The sequence below is a fragment of the Antechinus flavipes genome, chromosome 1 (assembly GCF_016432865.1).
Source record: "Antechinus flavipes isolate AdamAnt ecotype Samford, QLD, Australia chromosome 1, AdamAnt_v2, whole genome shotgun sequence".
Classification (NCBI taxonomy): domain Eukaryota; kingdom Metazoa; phylum Chordata; class Mammalia; order Dasyuromorphia; family Dasyuridae; genus Antechinus; species Antechinus flavipes.
In genome coordinates, this window is record NC_067398.1 from 685137480 (window position 1) to 685156937 (window position 19458).

The 19458-nt window shown below is 36.3% G+C and overlaps 1 protein-coding gene across 5 annotated transcripts in view; it reads left to right on the forward strand.

Annotated features, from left to right (window-relative positions):
- Positions 1-17198, forward strand: part of STX2 (syntaxin 2) — a 49917-nt gene extending 32719 nt beyond the window's left edge. The window contains exons 5-11 of one of the 5 annotated variants that reach the window (XM_051972598.1): positions 3733-3806; positions 4395-4503; positions 4762-4835; positions 4944-5081; positions 6885-6995; positions 10084-10211; positions 14937-15031. In XM_051972598.1, the coding sequence (XP_051828558.1) occupies positions 3733-3806; positions 4395-4503; positions 4762-4835; positions 4944-5081; positions 6885-6995; positions 10084-10164 (587 nt within the window). In that variant the 3' untranslated portion in view covers positions 10165-10211; positions 14937-15031. Of the gene's footprint in view, positions 1-3732; positions 3807-4394; positions 4504-4761; positions 4836-4943; positions 5082-6320; positions 6349-6884; positions 6996-7632; positions 8228-10083; positions 10212-14936 lie in introns of those variants that run through there. The other 4 variants (XM_051972602.1, XM_051972600.1, XM_051972601.1 and 1 more) reach the window with 4 other exon arrangements.
- The last annotated feature ends 2260 nt before the right edge of the window (positions 17199-19458 follow it).

The following is a 19458-nucleotide window of genomic DNA, read 5'->3' on the forward strand; positions in this document are numbered from 1 at the left end:
TTGATACAGTTTGATGCATACATGTGCAGATATGCAAAATATATTTTCATTAGTCATCTTTCTTTGACAAGAAAATACAGACTAAAAAAAAACTCCTCCAAAAATAATGAAGAAATTTAAAAAGTATTCTTTGAACTGCATTCAGACTTTATCAGTTCTTTCTCAGGAGATAGAGAACATTTTTTCATTATAAATTCTTTGGAATTGTTTTGAATCACTATTGCTGGGAACAGTTAAGTCGTTGATAGCTGATCACTGAACAGTAATAGTTTCCTGGTTCTGCTCACATCATAGCATCACTTCATGTTAGTCTTTTCAGGTTGTTTTGAGTACATCCAGCTCATTATTTCTTATAGTATTCCATTGCAATTATATATCATGACTTATTCAGCCTGTCTCCAGTTTAGAGGCATATCTTCATTTTATTATTCTTTGCTATAAAAGAGCTCCTATATTTTTAAACACATGAATTCTTTTCTTTATTCTTTGATCTCTTTGGGATATAGACCTAGTAGGGATATGGTAGGATCAAAGGGTGTACACAGTTATAGTTCCAAATTGCTCTTCAACTTTTAGAATGGTTGAATCAGTGTACAACTCTACTAGCAGAACATTAGTGCCTCAGATTTTCCATATCTCCTCCAAGGTTTGTCATTTTCCTTTTCTGTCATATTAGCCAATCTAATAGGTGTGGGCTGGTATCCCAGAGTTGTTTTAATTTGCATTTCTCTAATCAGTAATGATTTAAAACTTTTTTTTCGTATGATCATATACAGTTTGGATTATTTCATCTGAAAACTATCTTTTCATATCCTTTGACCTTTTATCAGTTGGGGAATAGCTCTTATTTTTTTATAAATTTGACTCAGTCTTCTATGTTTTTGAGAAATGAGATCTTAATCAAAGAAATTTGGTATAAAAAGTTTTTCACAGTTATGATTACTGTGTATTGCCCTCCATATTTCCCCCCTGTTTATCCTATTCTCTCCTTTAACCCTGTCCATTCTCAAGTGTTTTGCTTCTGACTTTTATCTCCCTCAATCCTCACCCCTTCCTGTTTTCCTTCCCCTTCTTTTATCTTCTCCCACTTTCCTGTAGGATAAGATAGATTTTTGTATATTCTTCCTCTTCCCCTTCTACTTTCCTGTAAGGTAAGATAGATTTTTGTACTCAATTGATTACATATGTTATTCCCTCTTTGAGCCAAATATGATGAGAATAAGGTTCAAGGGCTTTTGTCTACCTTCCTGATCTTTTCCTTTGGTATAAAAACTTTTTTATGCCTCTTTTACGTGAGATAATTTTACCTCTTTGTACCTTTCCTTTTCCTGATCTCCCAGTGCCATCATCTTCTTTTGTTTCACCTTTTAATTTTATTTTTAAAAATATCATCCAGTCATATTCAGCTACCACCTTTGTAGTCTGTGTATCTTCTCTTTAACTTTCCTCACAATTAAAAAGTTCTTAAGAAAAGAAGTATCATTTCATATAATAATGTAAACAATTTAACCTTGTTGAATCCCTTTTGTTTTTTCTTTCCTGTTTATCTTTGTATGCTTTCTTTGAATTTTGTATTTGAAAGTTATTTAAAAAATTTCAGCTCTGGTCTTTTTGGAATACTTGAAAGTTCTGTATTTCATTGAACAGCCATTTATTCCTCCTGAAGGATTATATTTAGTTTTGCTGGATAAGGTGATTCTTGGTTTCAATCTTAGCTCCTTTGCCTTTTGGGAATCATATTTCAAGCCCTCCAGTCCTTTAGTCTAAAAGCTTCCAAACCTTTTATTTTGACTGTGATTTTATGATATTTGAATTGTTTGTTTCTGGCTGGTTGCATATTTTCTCCTTGACAAGGAGCTCTGGAATTTGGCTGTAATATTCTTGGGAGTTTTTATTTTGGCATCTTTTCCAGAAGGTGATAGGTAAAATGTTTCCATTTCTGTTTTATCTTCTGGTTCTAGAATATCAGGGCAGTTTTCCTTGATAATCTTGAAACATGATATCTAAACTGTCTTTTAGGTCATGGCTTTCAGGTAGTCCAATAATTCTTAAATTATCTCTCCTGTATCTACTTTCCAGGTCAGTTATTTTTTCAGTGAGATGTTTCACAGTTTCTTCTGGCTTTGCACATTTTGGATTTTGTGTTATTGTTTCTTAATATCTCATGGTTTCCTTAGCTTCTCCTTGCCCAATTACAATTTTTAAGGAGTTATTTACTTCAGTGAGCTTTTGCAAATCCTTTTCCAGTTTGCCAGTTCTGCTTTTTTAAGGGAATTCTTTTCAGTAGACTTTTATGTCCCTTTTGTCATTTGGCCTATTCTTTTTTTTAAGGTGTTATTTTCTTTAGCTTTTTTTGTGTTTCCTTTATCAAGCTTGTTTAATTTTTTGTGTGTGATTTTCTTGTATCACTCTTAATTTCTTTTCCCAATTTTCCTCAGTCTTTCTTATTTGAGTTTTAAAATTCTTTTTGAGCTCTTCTAGGAATTCTTTTTGGGCCTGAGATCATGTCACATTTTTTGTTTTGGTTTAGGATATAGCCTTTTAAATTTTGTTTTCTATATCTGACTTTGTGCTTTGATCTTTGCTGTCACCATAATAAATTTCTGTGGTTATATTCTTTTTGTTATTTTTTGTTCATTTTTCCATAGCAACTGTTAAAGTTAGGCTCTGCTCTTGAGGTAGATCGGGCAGTGTCCTCTTCAGGATTTTTATGTAACTGTTTTCGGAGTGAGTTTTGAAGGTCTGTAGGTTTCAGTTCTTCCATAGTAGTATGATCTAAGGAGAAGTATGTTGACTTCTCTTCTGGCTGGGCTGTGCTCTAGTAGGGATTACAAGCACTCTTTCCCACTATGGAGCTCTAGTGCATTAGTGCTCCCCCTCTACCACATCTAGAACCATAAACTAGATCCATGGATAGGCAGTGCAAGAGTCTTGCTCTCAGGACCAGTAAAGGAGCTTTTATTGTCCGGCCCGCTTACTGCCATTGAGTAGCTGCTGCTGCTGATTCATTTCCTCCCCCAGTCTGAACTGGCAGGGGCCACTCTCACTCAGGTGATCTTTTCTGCCAACTTCTTAGTTGTCATGGCTTGAGAAATTGTTTTGCCCTGTGCTTTTGAGGATTCTGCTCCTCCAGAATTTTTTTTTTTTTTTTGAGGAATTATCTTAAAATTTTTTGGAGTAGAATTTGGGAGAGCTTTGGCAAGTCCCTTTTCTCCATCATCTTGGTTCCACCATTCCAGGATTTTTTTTTTTTTTTTTGAGGAATTATCTTAAAATTTTTTGGAGTAGAATTTGGGAGAGCTTTGGCAAGTCCCTTTTCTCCATCATCTTGGTTCCACCATTCCAGGATTTTTTTTTTTTTTTTTGAAGAAAAAAGATAAATCTATATTAGACATTTTAAAAACTATGGCATAATCTGACTTATTTTTTATGATGTATTCAACTTTGGTAGCTGTGTTTTTTTGAGGGGTTTGATTTCTGTGTGTTGAGTCCAAATGGAGATTCCTTTGTGACTATGGAAAAGCACAGGTATTTTTAAAACCAAAGTCTCTCTATACTAAGATTTTCACTTTAATTAAGCATAATCTCTTAACTGATTTATTTTAAATCTCTCTTCAGTAACTTATCAATTTAGTTTTATTTGGGGGAGGAGATAAGAAAGAAATGAATTCCATGCAAGAAAGCAAGCAAGCTGAGATCAGCATTCAGTGATTCATTTCTGCTTGTTCATAGCTATTGAACAAAGTGTTGATCAAGATGAGAATGTCAATCGAACATCAGTGGATCTTCGGATACGAAAAACGCAGGTTTGATCATCAACTTCACTTGATTAAAATAAAAGCTCAGAGGATCATTCCTTCAGATGGCATGTTTGTCTTAACACATTCTTGGTTTTCAAAGTAGGGGCTATAATTAGGCATAGAATAATTAAATTAGCCAGTTAAATTTCCAGTCTCTGGAAAGGATAGGTAGGTGGGGCAGTGGAAAGAGCACTAGGGCCTGGAGGCAGGAAGATCTGAGTTCATATCTGTCTTCAGATATTACTAACTGACCCTGGGTAAGTCACTTAATCCTATTTGTGTCAGTTTCCTTATCTATAAAATGAGTTGGAGAAGGAAATGGCAAACCCCCTCTAGCATCTTTGCCAAGAAAACCCCAAATAGGGTCTCATAGAGTGTCTGACATGACTGAAAAACAACCACATAACAAGAAATATTTAGCACTATCAAGGTTCTACCACTGAATATGACTAATAAGGGTTGGAATTTAAATAAATATTCTTAAAATATTTTTTCCATATGGAGGAATGATATAATAGGTTGATTTGCTGAAATTCATTTTCTTAGTGGAGAAGAAAAAAGGTTAACATTTTATCAATATTATCCCTGTTATAGCATTCTGTACTGTCTCGGAAATTTGTGGAAGTTATGACAGAGTATAATGAAACACAGACCTTTTTTCGGGAACGAAGCAAAGGACGGATTCAGCGTCAACTAGAAATAAGTGAGCAAATAGTATTGTTATCTTGGCTGAAATCTCATCAGTTGTGTGACTGTGAAGAAATGTCTTAACCACTGAGCTTTGAGTTGTTTATCTGTAAACTTGGAATAATACTATTTATACTACCTACCTTATAAGGTTGTTGTGGGGAAAGTTGCTTATAAGTGTGAGTCATTATTATTGTTAATGGTGAGAAATGTGTCATTTTTGAAGTGCAACATGGTAATTGAAATGCTTAAAATTATGTTAATATCTTCTTAGCTGGAAGAACTACCACTGATGAGGAACTAGAAGAAATGTTGGAAAGTGGGAATCCTTCTATTTTCACTTCAGATGTAAGCATACAAATGTCACTAGGATTGGATATGCATTTTATTTTAAAAAAATATTGCAAACCAACCATATGTTCATTAGCATTTCTTTCTTGTTTCTCCATTCCAAAGATTATATCAGATTCTCAAATTACTAGGCAAGCTCTCAATGAAATTGAGTCACGTCACAAAGATATTATGAAATTGGAGTCCAGTATACGAGAGCTGCACGAAATGTTTATGGATATGGCTATGTTTGTTGAGACTCAGGTAACTAAACTGATTTGAATTAATTTCTTTAAAAGGAAATCTTCTTTCATACTTAGAGTTTTATGTTTGGTCAAATAATAGTTTCTAGTATGCCTCTCTTTTTTTTTGTTCTGTTAAAATAAGAGGAAGCTCCCCATCATTGGTCAAGCAGAGGCTGGATTTCCACTTGTCCAGAGGTTCTGAGAAAGGGCCCCTTATTCTTGTGTGGGTTGGACTAGGTGACTTTTGAGGTCCCTTCCAAGATGGAGATTTTGTAAATAGTACTTCAGTTTCTCTAAGTGACTAATTAAAATATAAAGTGTAACGTGATTTGTGTGACTGAAGAGATTCTGCTCTTCATTTTTGTACACCATTGGAGGGTCTTGATTTAGTTCAGTGGGTATCCATTGGGTCCAATAAAGATGAATACCCCTTTATCTCTTCCACTTCCCCCTAAATACAATAGAGAATGGATTCTTACTGAAACCTGTTTCTTTTGGCAAAATTTAAGTCAGTTCTATTTTGTGCTCTTTCGGAATAGCTATTTAGGATTAAAAGTACACAGGCTGTGAGTCAGTCATATATTCACTCTGAGATAGTTCTCATCTGAACTTTTATGCTTTTAGTCAATGCTTTTAATTTCCTATATGTGTCTGGCAATTTGTGGGGCAGGAGATTTATAAAAAGGGTTTATTTCATATAATTTCAGCTACCTTTTCAATATGACATCTTTATTTTAAATAACACATCATAAAAGTTGATTGAAAGAAATTGATTTATGTTAGTGGCATTTTAGAAGTTAACATCTATTGGATATGTACATGTTTTGGGGAGGGATTATTTCACTTCCCTCCCCTCTAGTGTCCTTTGCCATTAATGATACCAAAAATGGATAGGTTGGCAGACAACTACTCATTTCCCAATTTCTGAATTATCTCAAAGGAAACAGATTAACTAGGTGAGAATTATTAGAGCATACTTGTATTCTGTCGAGTCATCCTTTTATCATATAAATTCTGCAGAAAGTAATTCTTTAATCGGACTTTATTAGGAAGAATCTTAGTACTTTACATATTTGTCTTGTCGGTCACCATTAGAAATTGTTAATATGATTTATCTTACACAAACACACATAGGGAGATTGTATTGTATTGTATTGATCTAATCTAGTTCAGACTGTGTTGGGAAGTTTAAATCTGTCTGTGAATGAATGAGTTACTTGTGCATCATTCTTCAATGCTTTGCTATTTACTGCTGCAGATTATGTCTGCGAATGGACAGAAACCAGGTAATGCATTTTCTCCCCTAACATTTCATCATATTTCCTTGTTTAAAAGTTTGTTCATTAATTCAGCCAATCTAGCTATGTTTAGCATAGTTAACATTTTTAAAAGTACATAATAAAAAACTTACATCCATTTCAAAAAAAATGTCATTTTCTGTGTGCATATATGTTTGTGCATGTAGTTAAAAAAAAATACTTAACCCAAAGCAAGCTTCCTTTCCATCTTCATGCTCATCCTTAATTTTTTTTTTATTATTTTCATTTTTAGAAAAACTCATGTGCCTTTAATTATCAACGTTGAAAACTTATCTATTTTAACTTTAATTTAAAACATTGGAATGGATTTTTCAACCATTGTTTTTGGCCAAGAGTAGAATAGATTTTTGTCTTCTTCCTTTAGGATTAATTGATGAAAACTTGCAGACATCCCTTCTGTAAGATGCATTCTAATCTCAAAATCATTGTTGATGGGATGTGGATGCTCTTGGATATACATCTGGTAGTTCATTTTTTTCTAAAATTAAAATTCTTATTTTTAGGGTGAAATGATCAACAACATAGAAAAGAATGTGATGAATGCTTCAGACTATGTAGAGCACGCTAAAGAAGAAACTAAAAAAGCTGTTAAGTACCAGAGCAAAGCGAGAAGGGTAAGCTTTAAGTTTTCAGACCTGCTAAAAATGAACAATTAATCATATGCTTCAGATTGGTCTGTGATCACAGTACATGAAGGCCATTTTGCTACAAAGTTTATTGAAGAAATAAAGCTGAGTGCCTATTCTATTTGAGAATAAAACCTAGTACATTATTGGATATGTTTACGTTATTTTAGTTGAGAAGCATTCTCCTTTTACACATTTTTTTACATTTACATTACTGTTACATTACACATTATTTACACATTTTTTCATTACCTAAAATAAGTGCAGACCCTTTACAACTAAATATAATGTTTCTCTTCTCACATACTAACTGAAGCAACTTTATTTGTTTTAAAGTAGAAAAAGTTTTTTATGTTTATGTCAGTCTTTGTAAGAACTGGTGCAAAATAATACAGTATCAGATCAGAATAAAACATTTCCTTTAAAATATTTTCTCATTAATTTTTTGTTTTAATAAATAGTTTATTATTATCTTTATTTGATTGCTGTTGATTTCTGTTTGCCTTAGGGAATTTAGGTAGTTAGCACAGCTTCTACTCAAGAAGTTTCTGTATTGCTGGAAGTCTCCTTAATTTTATTATTAGCAAGCATTAAGGGGCTCTTTTGATTTTTTTTTTCTTAAAAGGACAATGTAGCAAATGGACCACTAGGCTAAAGTATTTTTTCTTTATTGTCATTGGATTTACAATTGGACACTTGTTATGTAACATTGTCTCTATGAAATAGAAGAATGCAGTAACGCTGATGATCTAAGGTATTTTACAGTAACGCAAAAATGACATTTGGCCATGGAAGACATGTTTATATTCTTATTCAAATGTGAATGTGTTCGGGAAATCAAAGCACTGCAAAGAAATCTTTATTGTTCAACAAGATGTTTCATCCCATTTCCAATGGTTTTGTGATGGAGAGAGCTATCTGCATGCATCCCGAGAGAGGACTGGAGACTGAGTGGATCACAACATAATATTTTCATATTTTTTTTTTTTTGTTTTTGTTTGCTTGTTTGTTTTTTTCTTGTGTAGCATGATCATTGTGGAAATATGTGTAGAAGAATTGCACATGTTTTAACTTATGTTGGATTGCTTGCGGTCTAGGGAAGGGGGAAAGGGGAAGAGGGAGGAAGGGAGAAAAGTTTGGAACATGGGGTTTTGCAAGGGCAAATGTTGAAGATTATCTTTGCATGTATTTTGAAAAATAAAAAGTTATTATTATAAAAATTGAAAGTATTACAAGAAATTATTGTTGTTAAATAGTGAAGAACTGACTGAGAAACTGGAAAGCCATCCATATTCTCCATGCTATTTACCTGTTTAATTCCTTGCTCTCAAGTGACGCTGGAGACTCTTGAGGAGAGTCGTTCTCAGAGTACCATCTGAGTACCCTTCGTTGTCCTTTAGCCCACACTTGGAGGGAGGTAATATTGGATGAAAATGTCTTTCTTAGTGGTAGATTCCCCTGTTAATTCAGGGGTAGTATCAGAGTGTGAATAGGCAGAAATAATGATATTGTCTCCAGATACTTAAGCAGAGAAGTCATTAGTACTACAAAGAAGCTAAAAGTAAGAAATTCTAATAATTGATGATTGAGTTTGTATCAATTTTGAAGGTAAAATTCAAGGGGCAGCAGGTGGCACAGTGGATAGAGCACCAGCCCTGAAATTAGGAGGACCTGAGTCCAAATCTGGCCTCAGACGCTTAACACTAGCTAGCTGTGTGACCCTGGGCAAGTCACTTAGCCCTAATTGCCTCAGCAAAAAAAAAAAAAAAGTACATAAAATCCAAGCCCTTCAGCTTTACCCTGGTTTATCTTCTCTTCCTACCAGGCTGTGAGAAGAAAATCTAAGGGATTCTTTAGTTAGAAAAAGCAAGTTAACAGTTGAGAACAGTCCTAAATTCTTGGACCCAATTTAAATAGAGCACATTGACTGCCTTTTATTTTTTAATTGGCTAGATAGACACAAAGTTAATCATTTGGCTACAGAAAGGAGCCAGGGCCTGGGCTGCCTATTCTTGTGCACTGATTCCGCGACTGCTGAGAGGGCCAGACTTGTTGGCTAAAGCTTAGATCTCTTCACAGTTTTCCCCTTAGCTTCTTAGCCTCACCGTTCCCATTCTTGGAAGCTGGGTGCTGGGTTCCCGGGCATCCTGTTTGTATTGCCACATTGCTGCTGAAATCACAGCGGCGTTTTGTGTGGCCCGTGCTTTGCCAGAGAGCATTATGGGTCACGAGCTCAACGAGACCTGGTAGATGGCACTGAAGTGTAGAGCGTTGTACAAAGATGCGCTCTCTAAAGTTAGGAAGTTGGACACATTAAAAGAGGTCAGTGCATTGTTCCACGAAGCTCAAGTTTACTAGGTGCTGCAGTCTGTCGCTGGTCGGTCCAATGTTCTTGGCCCGAGGCCCAGCCCGCCAAATGTGTGAGAGCAGGAGGTGCAGGCCCGTTCCCAAGAGCTTGCCATTTTGTTGAGTTCTTCACAAGTTTAAGGCCTGAGGTACCACAGGCAAGTGTTAACGGATTTTGTAGGTGCTGTATTTACCATACTAAACGGACAGAGCAGGTTATCAGCACAGCAGTTATTTATGCGTTTCCCTTTATCAGCAGCAACACAGAATCTTGTGTTATCCGTGCCCTGTCATGTGTCAGTGCCAGCCCGGGGTCTGCTCTCAATGCCTTCCCAATGCGGGCCCTCCCTCCCTTCTTGGATGTCCACTTTACTAATAGAGCCTTTAAGAACCTAGAGTCAGCTGTTAAAGGCCTTTCAGGTATTTATCAAGTGTACAGGCTGGATCTCAGGATAATAGGGATTTAGCAAAACAAAATAAAAATGAGAACGTTTATTCATTGTAATGGTCAGAGCTAATGTAGTCATACTTGTAGGGCAGGTTCAGTGCCTGATGGTCTCACTGTAGCAAGTTAAGGGTAACTTTGTTTTTTTGAATTGAGAATTAGGTCAGACAAGGTTAAGGAGGGAGTCATTTGTAGAGTTTGAATTGATTTATGTTGTGCCGAAGGGGTCTTAATCCTGAGGCTGAAAATTAATTGTGACATAACCAGCTTACTTTTCTTTGACAGAAAAAGTGGATAATTGTCGTTGTCTCCCTGGTTGTGGCTGCCCTGCTTGCCCTAATTATTGGTTTATCAGTTGGCAAATGATGATGTGTGGATAACTGCAGCATGCTTGCCTCTTTGCCATTGTGGCAGTAAGTAACTAATTGACTAACTTTGGTTTTTGTTACTTTTTAACTTCCTAATTTGCTACAGTAGTGATCATCTGATTTAATTCTCCTTTAAGTCATGCAAGCCTGGCTAGTGGCTGCCCCCTCACCTCCTTTCTAATGCATGGCCCTGTGGGTAATATCTGTCTTTCTGAAATCTGTGCCCCAAAGTGTAATGCATTTGGTCTCAGTAATTCACTTCCTAACAAATGTCATTTTATTATATGGAAATTTTTAAAAGGGGGGGGCCTCTTCTGGAGTTTTGTTTCAAAATCTGTTTCAGATATGATAATAATAGCACTCTTATTGAGACTATTTTTAGCTTTATATGTGAATGTATTTTTCTTATTTTTTTGTCATACAAGGGTTTCAGTCACGTCCAACTCTTTGTGACTTCATTTGGGTTTTTCTTGGCAAAGATACTGGACTAGCTTGCCATTTCCTTCTCCAGTTCATTTTACAGATCAGGAAATTGAGGCAAACAAGGTGAAGTGATTTTGTAATACCAGAGAAACTGAGGAGAGTAGGGTTTTGCTTTTTAACATGGAGCTTAAGCTGGCTGACTGAAATGGGAATATGCTTCCAAAGCATTCCACGGTGCAGTTTGCAAGCAGAATACAGACGTGGAGAATGCAATTAGTTTTTGCAGCTTCAAAGAGAGAGGAGTTAACTTGGCATTAACAACTTGGGGCTTGTGAGAAGGGGAGGAAGCTAGATAACATAACCTAGTGTCTTTGTCTTTGACAATAATTCTATTCCCCAGGTAGTTTTTGGATAGGGATGACGTCAGAGAGGCAAGCACCTGGAGACTGTTTTTCTTTTCTATCCTTCATTATGTCACAGTGGTGTGTGAAGGGGAGTCAGACCCTCAAGGTTTAAAGTTTTCTTTTTAAACGCAATATTCCCAAATCTAATTGCACAAATGAAAAAGAAGAGGGGCTGTGTGGCCAGCTATCCAGGGCCCAACATGGGAAGGATGGGCTAACAATTTGTCCAGAGTCTCTTAACTAACAAATGTCTATAGCTGGATTTGAACTCAGGAAGATGGTGAGTCCTCCTAATTTCAGACCTGGCCTTCTACCACTGCACCAATTAACTGCCTTGTTTCATTACTTACTTGAAAAAAAAATCATTTATATTAAAAAAAAAATTAGAAAAATGCAACATTATGTTTAATAGTGGTAAATGGAGATAATGTATTTAAGATATTTTACTAATATTTCAACATTCTTATTCTAATAGAAATCAACAATTGCAAGCCAATTTCTAATACTATTTTACTAACATTATTAGAAATTCATTCTTGACACTGAAATTCAGATATTGAGGAAAATTTATTAAGGAAGAATCTTAAGGAATCGTCTTAACGTTTCTGGCCAGAAGCAGGCCCCACTCCTCTTTGGGAAGAGTACAGAAATGGAGGATTCTTTATACTTGCTAGTTTTGTGCAGCCCTTCCCTTCAGAGAACGAATTGGTCTGTTTCTTCCAGGTTACAGCCTTTCTGATACACCTATTACACATTTACCCTTAATATGAATGAAACATATCTCTTCCTCCTCCCCCCCCACCTCCCCATCATACATCCTATGTTCAACAATGGCAGAAAACTCCTACAGGGTGGAGTGTGTTGTTTAATATCAATTAGCCTATTAAGCAGGTGCAGTAGTGATTTGGTCAAGTCAGGTCATTGATCCCAATTAGTTTGGGCTGGATGGGCTATTAAGTTAGTGGTTTTCTCAAAACCACAAGACTCTTTCTTATTTGCTGAATCCACCTGGGGCCGCCCTAGCCCCCCAATTCCTCCTTTGATCAAGACTTCCACTTCCTTTGATCAAGACTTCCACTGATCACCTAATTGTCCTGTGGAATCTTAAAACTTTTTTAACCTCTCACATTCTAAAACCTCTTGGTCCACTAGTGGTACTCACTATCCCACACTATCTTGAAGCTTGCAACACTGTGGAAACTCAACTTTTCAGCATTTCTTACATCATCTTAATTTAAAAAAAAAATAATATACAAGGGAAATTTCATTTCATTCTTTCATTTTAAGGCAGTTTTTCTATCATACATTAGAATAGATTTTCATGTGAGAGTCAAAATAAAATATCTTTCTCATAGGGTTTGCCTCTGAAGTGCATGATTTTCCTTTCTTAAAATGTATCCTTAAGTTACATATTCTAAGATGGCAAAACTCTCCTTCTCATTGTTTCAGTAACAGCAAGTTCCTGTTTCTAGCTTTGTTGGAATTTGTAAGAAGACTTTTAATGCAGTTATTATCCAGAAATTTTTTTTGACAGTTCAGCAGTTCAGGGGCAGGACATCATGGTCAAAGCACAGGTTTCAAGTCCATGGGCTCAGTGTTTGAATCCCAGCTCCACCACTGACTGCCACCAGTGTCAAATTGGGCATGTCACTTTATCTTTTGGGATACAGTATGCATCATTTATACAGTGAAAGTGATTAAGCTGGATGACCTCTAGTCTCCCCCCCTCCCCAATCCTAAGTTCTATTAGCACTTTGGGGAGACAGTTCCATGTTATAAGGGAATACTTGTGTTCTATTGGTTTTCTCCAAAGAAGTCCTTCTAAAATAATGGATTACAGAGGAGTTTCTCAGTTTGTTTTCTGTGCCAGCAGTTTTCAACATGTGGTTTAGGGACCCTTGTACTCAAAAGATGGGTCTGTATTTTACTTTCTAAGTAATAAAGGCCCATTGGTATAACTCACATAAATGAAAGCTTTTGGGGGGAGGGAACCTCAATAATTTTTAAGAATGTGAAGGGGTCCTGAAGCTAAAAAAATTGCTGAGCACTGATCTGTACCCATAATTATTGAATATTATTACATTTTCAAGATTAAGAATAGTCTTGCCTAGCAAGTATGGAATGGAGTCTAAGAATCACATTTGAATAAAAAATCAATAGTTGGCCAGAATTTAGCATTAAAGAAGTTTCACAAATTAAATCCTTAATCCTGGCCAGATAAACAGTTTATCGCCAGGGCAAGAAAACATGGATGTATCAGTGTAATTCCAACCAAAAAAAACTATCATAAAAGCACATAGTATATGTCTTCTCACATCTGTATGTGAAGAACAGAAGAAATATGTTGATACAGAATTAAATGTCAATCTCTATCTAAGTACAAAAGATAAGCCCAAGTTTTACTCTTGGAATTGTAAGAAGGGCATGAGAACAGATTTTTATAAACAGTCTTCACAGTGCTTCACTACAGTTTATAGGTTAAAAATTGTTGTTCAGCACAAGACATAATCTACCATCCCTGAATGTATTGAATAGATTCACAACTCATTCAGAAGAGCAATTCCTGCTTTGGGTAGCCCTTGTCCTTCATATGGAGCACCTGCTATAAGCAGAGGATGGTATGCGCTGGAGGAGAGAAAAAAAGAAAAAGAAAATTAATTTCCACCTTAAACCACTGACACTCTTGAAGTGAAGACAAAACTCCACACACATAAACAGTGGAGCACTTAGAAATCACCCAATTGAAGGCCATGCTAGTGGATATGGTCCTGTGGAAGTAGACAGGATGGGGCTGATCTCGGAGGCTGACCATCTTCCTGGGTTTGGAAGGAAATGAAAACTGCATTGGAGGGAAGGGAATACATTGTGGTTAATAATGAAATGCAGAGTTGATCATGCAAAGAAGGGACAGTCAGATGGTGGGAACAGCTCTGGATCTTAATGATGAAGCAGTTGGGGAAAATTCTCAAGTGGAAAAAATGAAAGGACTTTTGAGCAACTTGAAATTTCTGTGAGAAGAGGCTCAAGGAGTCACATGTCAGGCCTTGGAAGTGGGGGTGAGAATGGAGCAGTCTCATTGATGGAGATGGCTGTTTTCCACCTTGGGCTTGCATTCTGAAGTTTGGGAATTCAATAAACATATGTAATGTGCTTTCTGTGTGCATGACCCTAAGACAGAAAGATGAAGAGGTCTCTACTTTCAAGAAGCATTTGATATTCTAAGAGAGTCTATACTTTCTAAAAGGAAAGGGGAGATTCCCCAGTATAACAGACTTCCCTCCATCCTTTTAGGAAGTGCTGATGCCTTTAGCCAGAGAGATGGTACATTTTTCCATAGAAAGGAAATCAGTAATCTCATGCTTGACATATTATTCTTAAAAGAAAATGGTTTTAACTGAAAGAAAAAGTCATCAGATGGGAACTTTTATAACCAAATTCAGCAATATTTTTAGTCAAATGAAATAGAAATTCACTGAAGGCTTTAAAAAATGTCTTTATATGCAGATGGTAGTATTTTCCTGACAATTTCATCATGTTCAGTAGAGAGAATTTATTAAGCAAACCAACCACAGGCTGTTGTGCCAGATAAACAAAGGTCATAAATAAAATAGGAGGAAACCAAGCAATTTTTATGTAGTAGAATCTAGAAAAAGCCTATTTTTGTCAGATACATGCACAAATACAAAGTATGAAGATGAGTCAATACAAATGAGATTGGTCATTTTGCATTATAATGCATGCATTAAAATAGTCTAAGATGAAATAGTATCCACATTACTGAAGATCTGTTTTTGACTTTGTTATTTTTCTGTTACTCTTTGTATTCTGCAGTGTTCTAGCCAGATGTTATCAGAAGGAGTGACGTTTGTAATTTATTTCCTGTTGGTACAATATATTTTTCGTAGTTTGTTAAATTAACTGAGGGTTTTTTTTTCTCTTACAGAAAATGATGTTCATAATTATTTGTGTAATTGTTTTGCTTGTGATCCTTGGAATTATCTTAGCAGCAACATTGTCATAGCAAATGCATCTCAGGAGCTGATTATCTTTGGAGCTTCAGAGAACATCTGCGGTGAAACTCATGCCCCATCTTTTCACGAATGAACCATATACTTTGAGACTAGTGGTATTCATGCTGCTGATTTACGATTAGTGACTTTGGGGGAAGACTCCAGAAAGTGATGTCCACAAAATCAACTGGAGGAAACAGGATGGATGTCGTGAGTTAATCACAAATATCCTTTGCTTGTAAATAACAGACGACAATGGGAAATGTGCTTTAGTGGCCTTAAAATGAGGAATGATTGAAGACTTCAATTGTTGACATTTCAGTGTTAAATTAATATGAAATTTAATTAGGAGTACATGCTGTTATGAAGCAGTTGGGTTCCAGCTCTGTGACTTCCTCTCCCCTCACAGCTTGTGTGTGCTCATTAAGAAAAGTTTTTCTACTATGTTTATTCATGGTTATTTCCTGTTGGCAAAATAATTTCTAATTATCCAAACAACCCTTTTGTAAAGATTTTTGACAATTTTAATATATTAATTTAATACATTAATACCTTTCTTTATCCTATTTTTATATATTAAACATTGCCTTTGTATAAAAGCTTCATTTAATTTTTAATCCATCTTTGTACAGCATCCTTAAGTAAATTTGTTAATAAAGAAAAGTTGCCATCATCATCAAGACAATAGGCATGAAACACTCAAATAATAATTCAAGTGCCTTCTGTTATTAATAGCAGATTTTTGTTATTAGTGATTTATAAATTAATTCAAACTGATTTTAACGCCCTCTAGAAAAGTCTACATTATTGTATTTAACTCTACTTCTTCCTGTTTTGTTACCCAAGATAATAAATTAGTTACTACCCTGTAATGATAATGGTTTGTTTTCTTTGTTCATTGTTTACATATTTCCCTGGTTTACAAAACTCAGATTGAAATGGAAATGTGGTGAAACAACCAGACAGGGGGCACAAATCTAAGAAATGATCTTTTTTTTTTTAAGTCATGCATTCCCAGGGAGGTCATTTCTGTGCTTTTTTGAATCTTAAGGTGCTGGGGACACTTGTGTCTGGTGACCCACAGACCATTAATCCTTTAAAATACCTTGAAGTTTACATGACTCACTGAGGAGGATTTCAAGGCCCAGAGTCTCATTCCTTAGTTCTTTTGGAATTTCTCCATATGAAGGACTGCTGGTTCAGCCCAAGCTGGGGAAGGATTGTGCCGACTGGACGTGCCTTCCACTAATTTCATATTCAGAGTAAATGTTTCAAACTTTTCCAAAGGAGCGTCAGCCGGCACGGTTGAGCCGAGGAGTGCAGCTTGTGGCTGAGGGTGGAGACGAGCCTTTTCCCCGATGTTTGTTTGAATGTTTCATAGTTAATTGCATATGTTGGGTATGGAGCCAACCTTAAGATGGAAGTACAGATGTATAATAGATTACTATAAAACGGCTAAAGGCAGGTTTTTTTCTTTAATACAATTATGAATCTCATTCACATTCCTGAGTATATTCTTAAATCTATCTTTTTCCTTCTATAGTACTGCATTTTGTTTGCTTTTTATACATGATTGTATGTTTTGGAATTAATGAGTATCTTTAAACAGACGCATCAAGCAAAATGTTTATTAATCTCACCTAATTTTGCCCTTTGGATACTAAGCTTCTTTAGCTGGAATGCTTGGCATTGAAATTGTTTTTTATGGGCTTTTTGTACATTTATTTTTCAGAATTATGTACAATTGTAGAACTTTGTGATGTTGAATAACTAACTGTGCCTTCGAGTCCCGGTTCTTCTGGGCCTAGTCACATTGGAACTTGGCATTCATATAATTATTCTGGTGGTGTCTTTCTGACCTCATTTAAAGTGTTGGATTTTTAAAGTTTTTATGTTTGAATTGATAGAAATGATCTTGATTTATTTTTAAATATTTAAATCCATAAATGTCCCATATTAATGTACACAAATCACTTTTTCTTATTTGGTATTAGAATATTAGAATATATTTGTAGATTTCTTTGTGACTTTTTGTAGTTTTCATTGTTCCCTAAATGTTGCATGTTTTATTTAAAAAAAAAAAGTTCATGGAGGGCCACACAGGAAATTTATGCTTGCATTCTTATTTCTGGAAAACTATATGATAGAAATATTTTATTGCATCTGCATTAATAAATTGTTATGTTAAAGAAAAATACTTTTGTCTGTTGCCATTATTACGTTTCTGTAAGTTAATAATAGTGGAGAGAGCTCTCGGTTCAGAAATCGGAGTTGGGTTAGAATCCAGTATCTGTTACTGACAATGTGTACCAACAAGGACATGTTATTTCTTTGGCTTTAGTTTCCCTTTTTTGGACAATAAGGGGTTTGGACCAAGTCATATTTTAGGACCCTTCTAGTTAAAAATCTGTGATATTGTAAATTTATATTTTTGTTTTTATTAATTTAAAAATCTAGCTATGGGTCTTTAAAATGGCTGTTCTAATATCACAACTGAACTCAGTTGGAATTCCTCCCCAAGGGATAGTTGAGTTATGGAGAACTGAGTCATGAGGTGTCAAGCTTGCAGACCACCCAGCGAGAAGCCACATTAAAATGTAACTGGGAAACATTTGACAAAATACATGAAAAACTGTACCATAGAGATCATGTTAATTTGTGGCTTTCTAAGTCAGGATGGGGCTCTCTCTGTCTTGTGTTTGGGTTTGACACCAACCCCTCTTCTCTCCCCCACCCCACCTCCCAGGAAACATCTAGAAGAAGCGGGGGCTAGAAGTCTGGACTCAGTGTCACAAAGACCTGAGTTTGATTCCTGCCCCAGGAACTTACTTGCTGTGTGACTCTGGATAGCTCATTTAACCTCTTTAAGCCTCAGTTTACTTCATTTGTGAAGTGGGACAATAATAGCACCTCCCTCACAGAGTTATTGTGAAGATTAAATAAGATGAAGCCTAAAAAGCACTTTGTAAACCTGAAAGGATTCTATAAGTGCACGTTCAACCATTTTGGTACTTAAACCTCTGTACCAGCAATCATGGGCCTTCCAAGTATTGTCACATTTCCCACGGTTCTTAATTTTGCCCTGGAATCACAACTTTAGACTACAGCTTTTATCTCCATGCCTGAATGGGCGGCCTGTCAAGCCCTCTACCACCTCAGGGAGCCCCGGCCACTTTAGGAGAGGTTTTTTATTTTTGTGTGTGTTTTCTCCTGAGGTCCGGACTTTACCTCTGTGTGTGATCTCTCCGTGGCTCCTGGGACTGTGTCCAGCAAGTCTCAGTTCTCTTCCCCATGCTTAAAAATCAGGATGACAGTTGTCCTTCTCTGGTCTTCTGGAACTTCATTCATTTTCCACAGTCTTTCAAAAGCTGCTGTTGTGCCTTGGCCATCAAAACAGCCAGTTCTTTTAATCAAACCAAGTCACACCAAAAAAACTTGTTTTTCCCCAATTACATAAAAAAAACAATTTTAAACACTTTTTAAAGTTTTGAGTTCCAAATCCTATTGTTCTTTTCCTCCTTTCCTCCCTGAGACATAAGCAATCTGACATGCTTTATTCATGATTGCACATCTATAAACAATTTCCATATTATTTTCAGTAGGCATTTATTAAGCACCTTCTGCATCCTAGGCACTGTGCTAAGTGTCGGATTCAAAGAAGAGCAAAAAAGAAAAATGAAAAAAATTAGTCTTTGCTTTCAAGGAGTTTACTGCCTAATGTGGCAGATATCATGAAAAAAATTATATAAACAATACAGAATAAATTTGAATTATAGAGAAGGCATTAACATTAAGGGCAATTAAGAGAAACTTTTTACAGAAGATAGGATTCTGGGACTTGAAGGAATCCAGAAAGCAGAAATAAGGAGGGGGGAGCATTACAGACATGGGGGACAGCTAGAGAATACATGGGGAGGGGAGAGGTGAAGCATGTGTGAGGAATAACCAAGAGGCTGGTATTACTGGGTTGTAGAGTGAACTGGGCTCAGCTTTTGAAGGGTTTTAAAAGCCAAATATAAGATTATATCTAATTCTGGAGATAACAGAGAACCACTGGAACTTATTGAGTGGAGGGACTGACAGGCTAAGCCCTCCATTTTAGGTAGATCTCTTTGCCAGCTGAGGGGTGGATTGGAGTGGGGAGCAACTGAGGCCGGCAGATCCACCAGCAGGCTGTTGGATGAGTCCAGGAGGGTGATTAAGACCTACCTCAGAGTGGGTAGAGGAGGGAAGGGGGAATTCATTACACAAGTGATGCCAAAAACACACGCACAAACCCACGGGCTGAGGCAGGAGGCTGGGGCAAAGTGAAAATTCAGGTGCACAGGGTTACCAGCCTGGATGACCAAGCTGATGCTGCTGCCCCCAACAGAAACAGGGAAATCAGCATGAAGGTTTGGAGGAAAGAGGGCTAAGTTTGGGACATGTTGAGTTTAGGATGTCAGTGGGAAATCC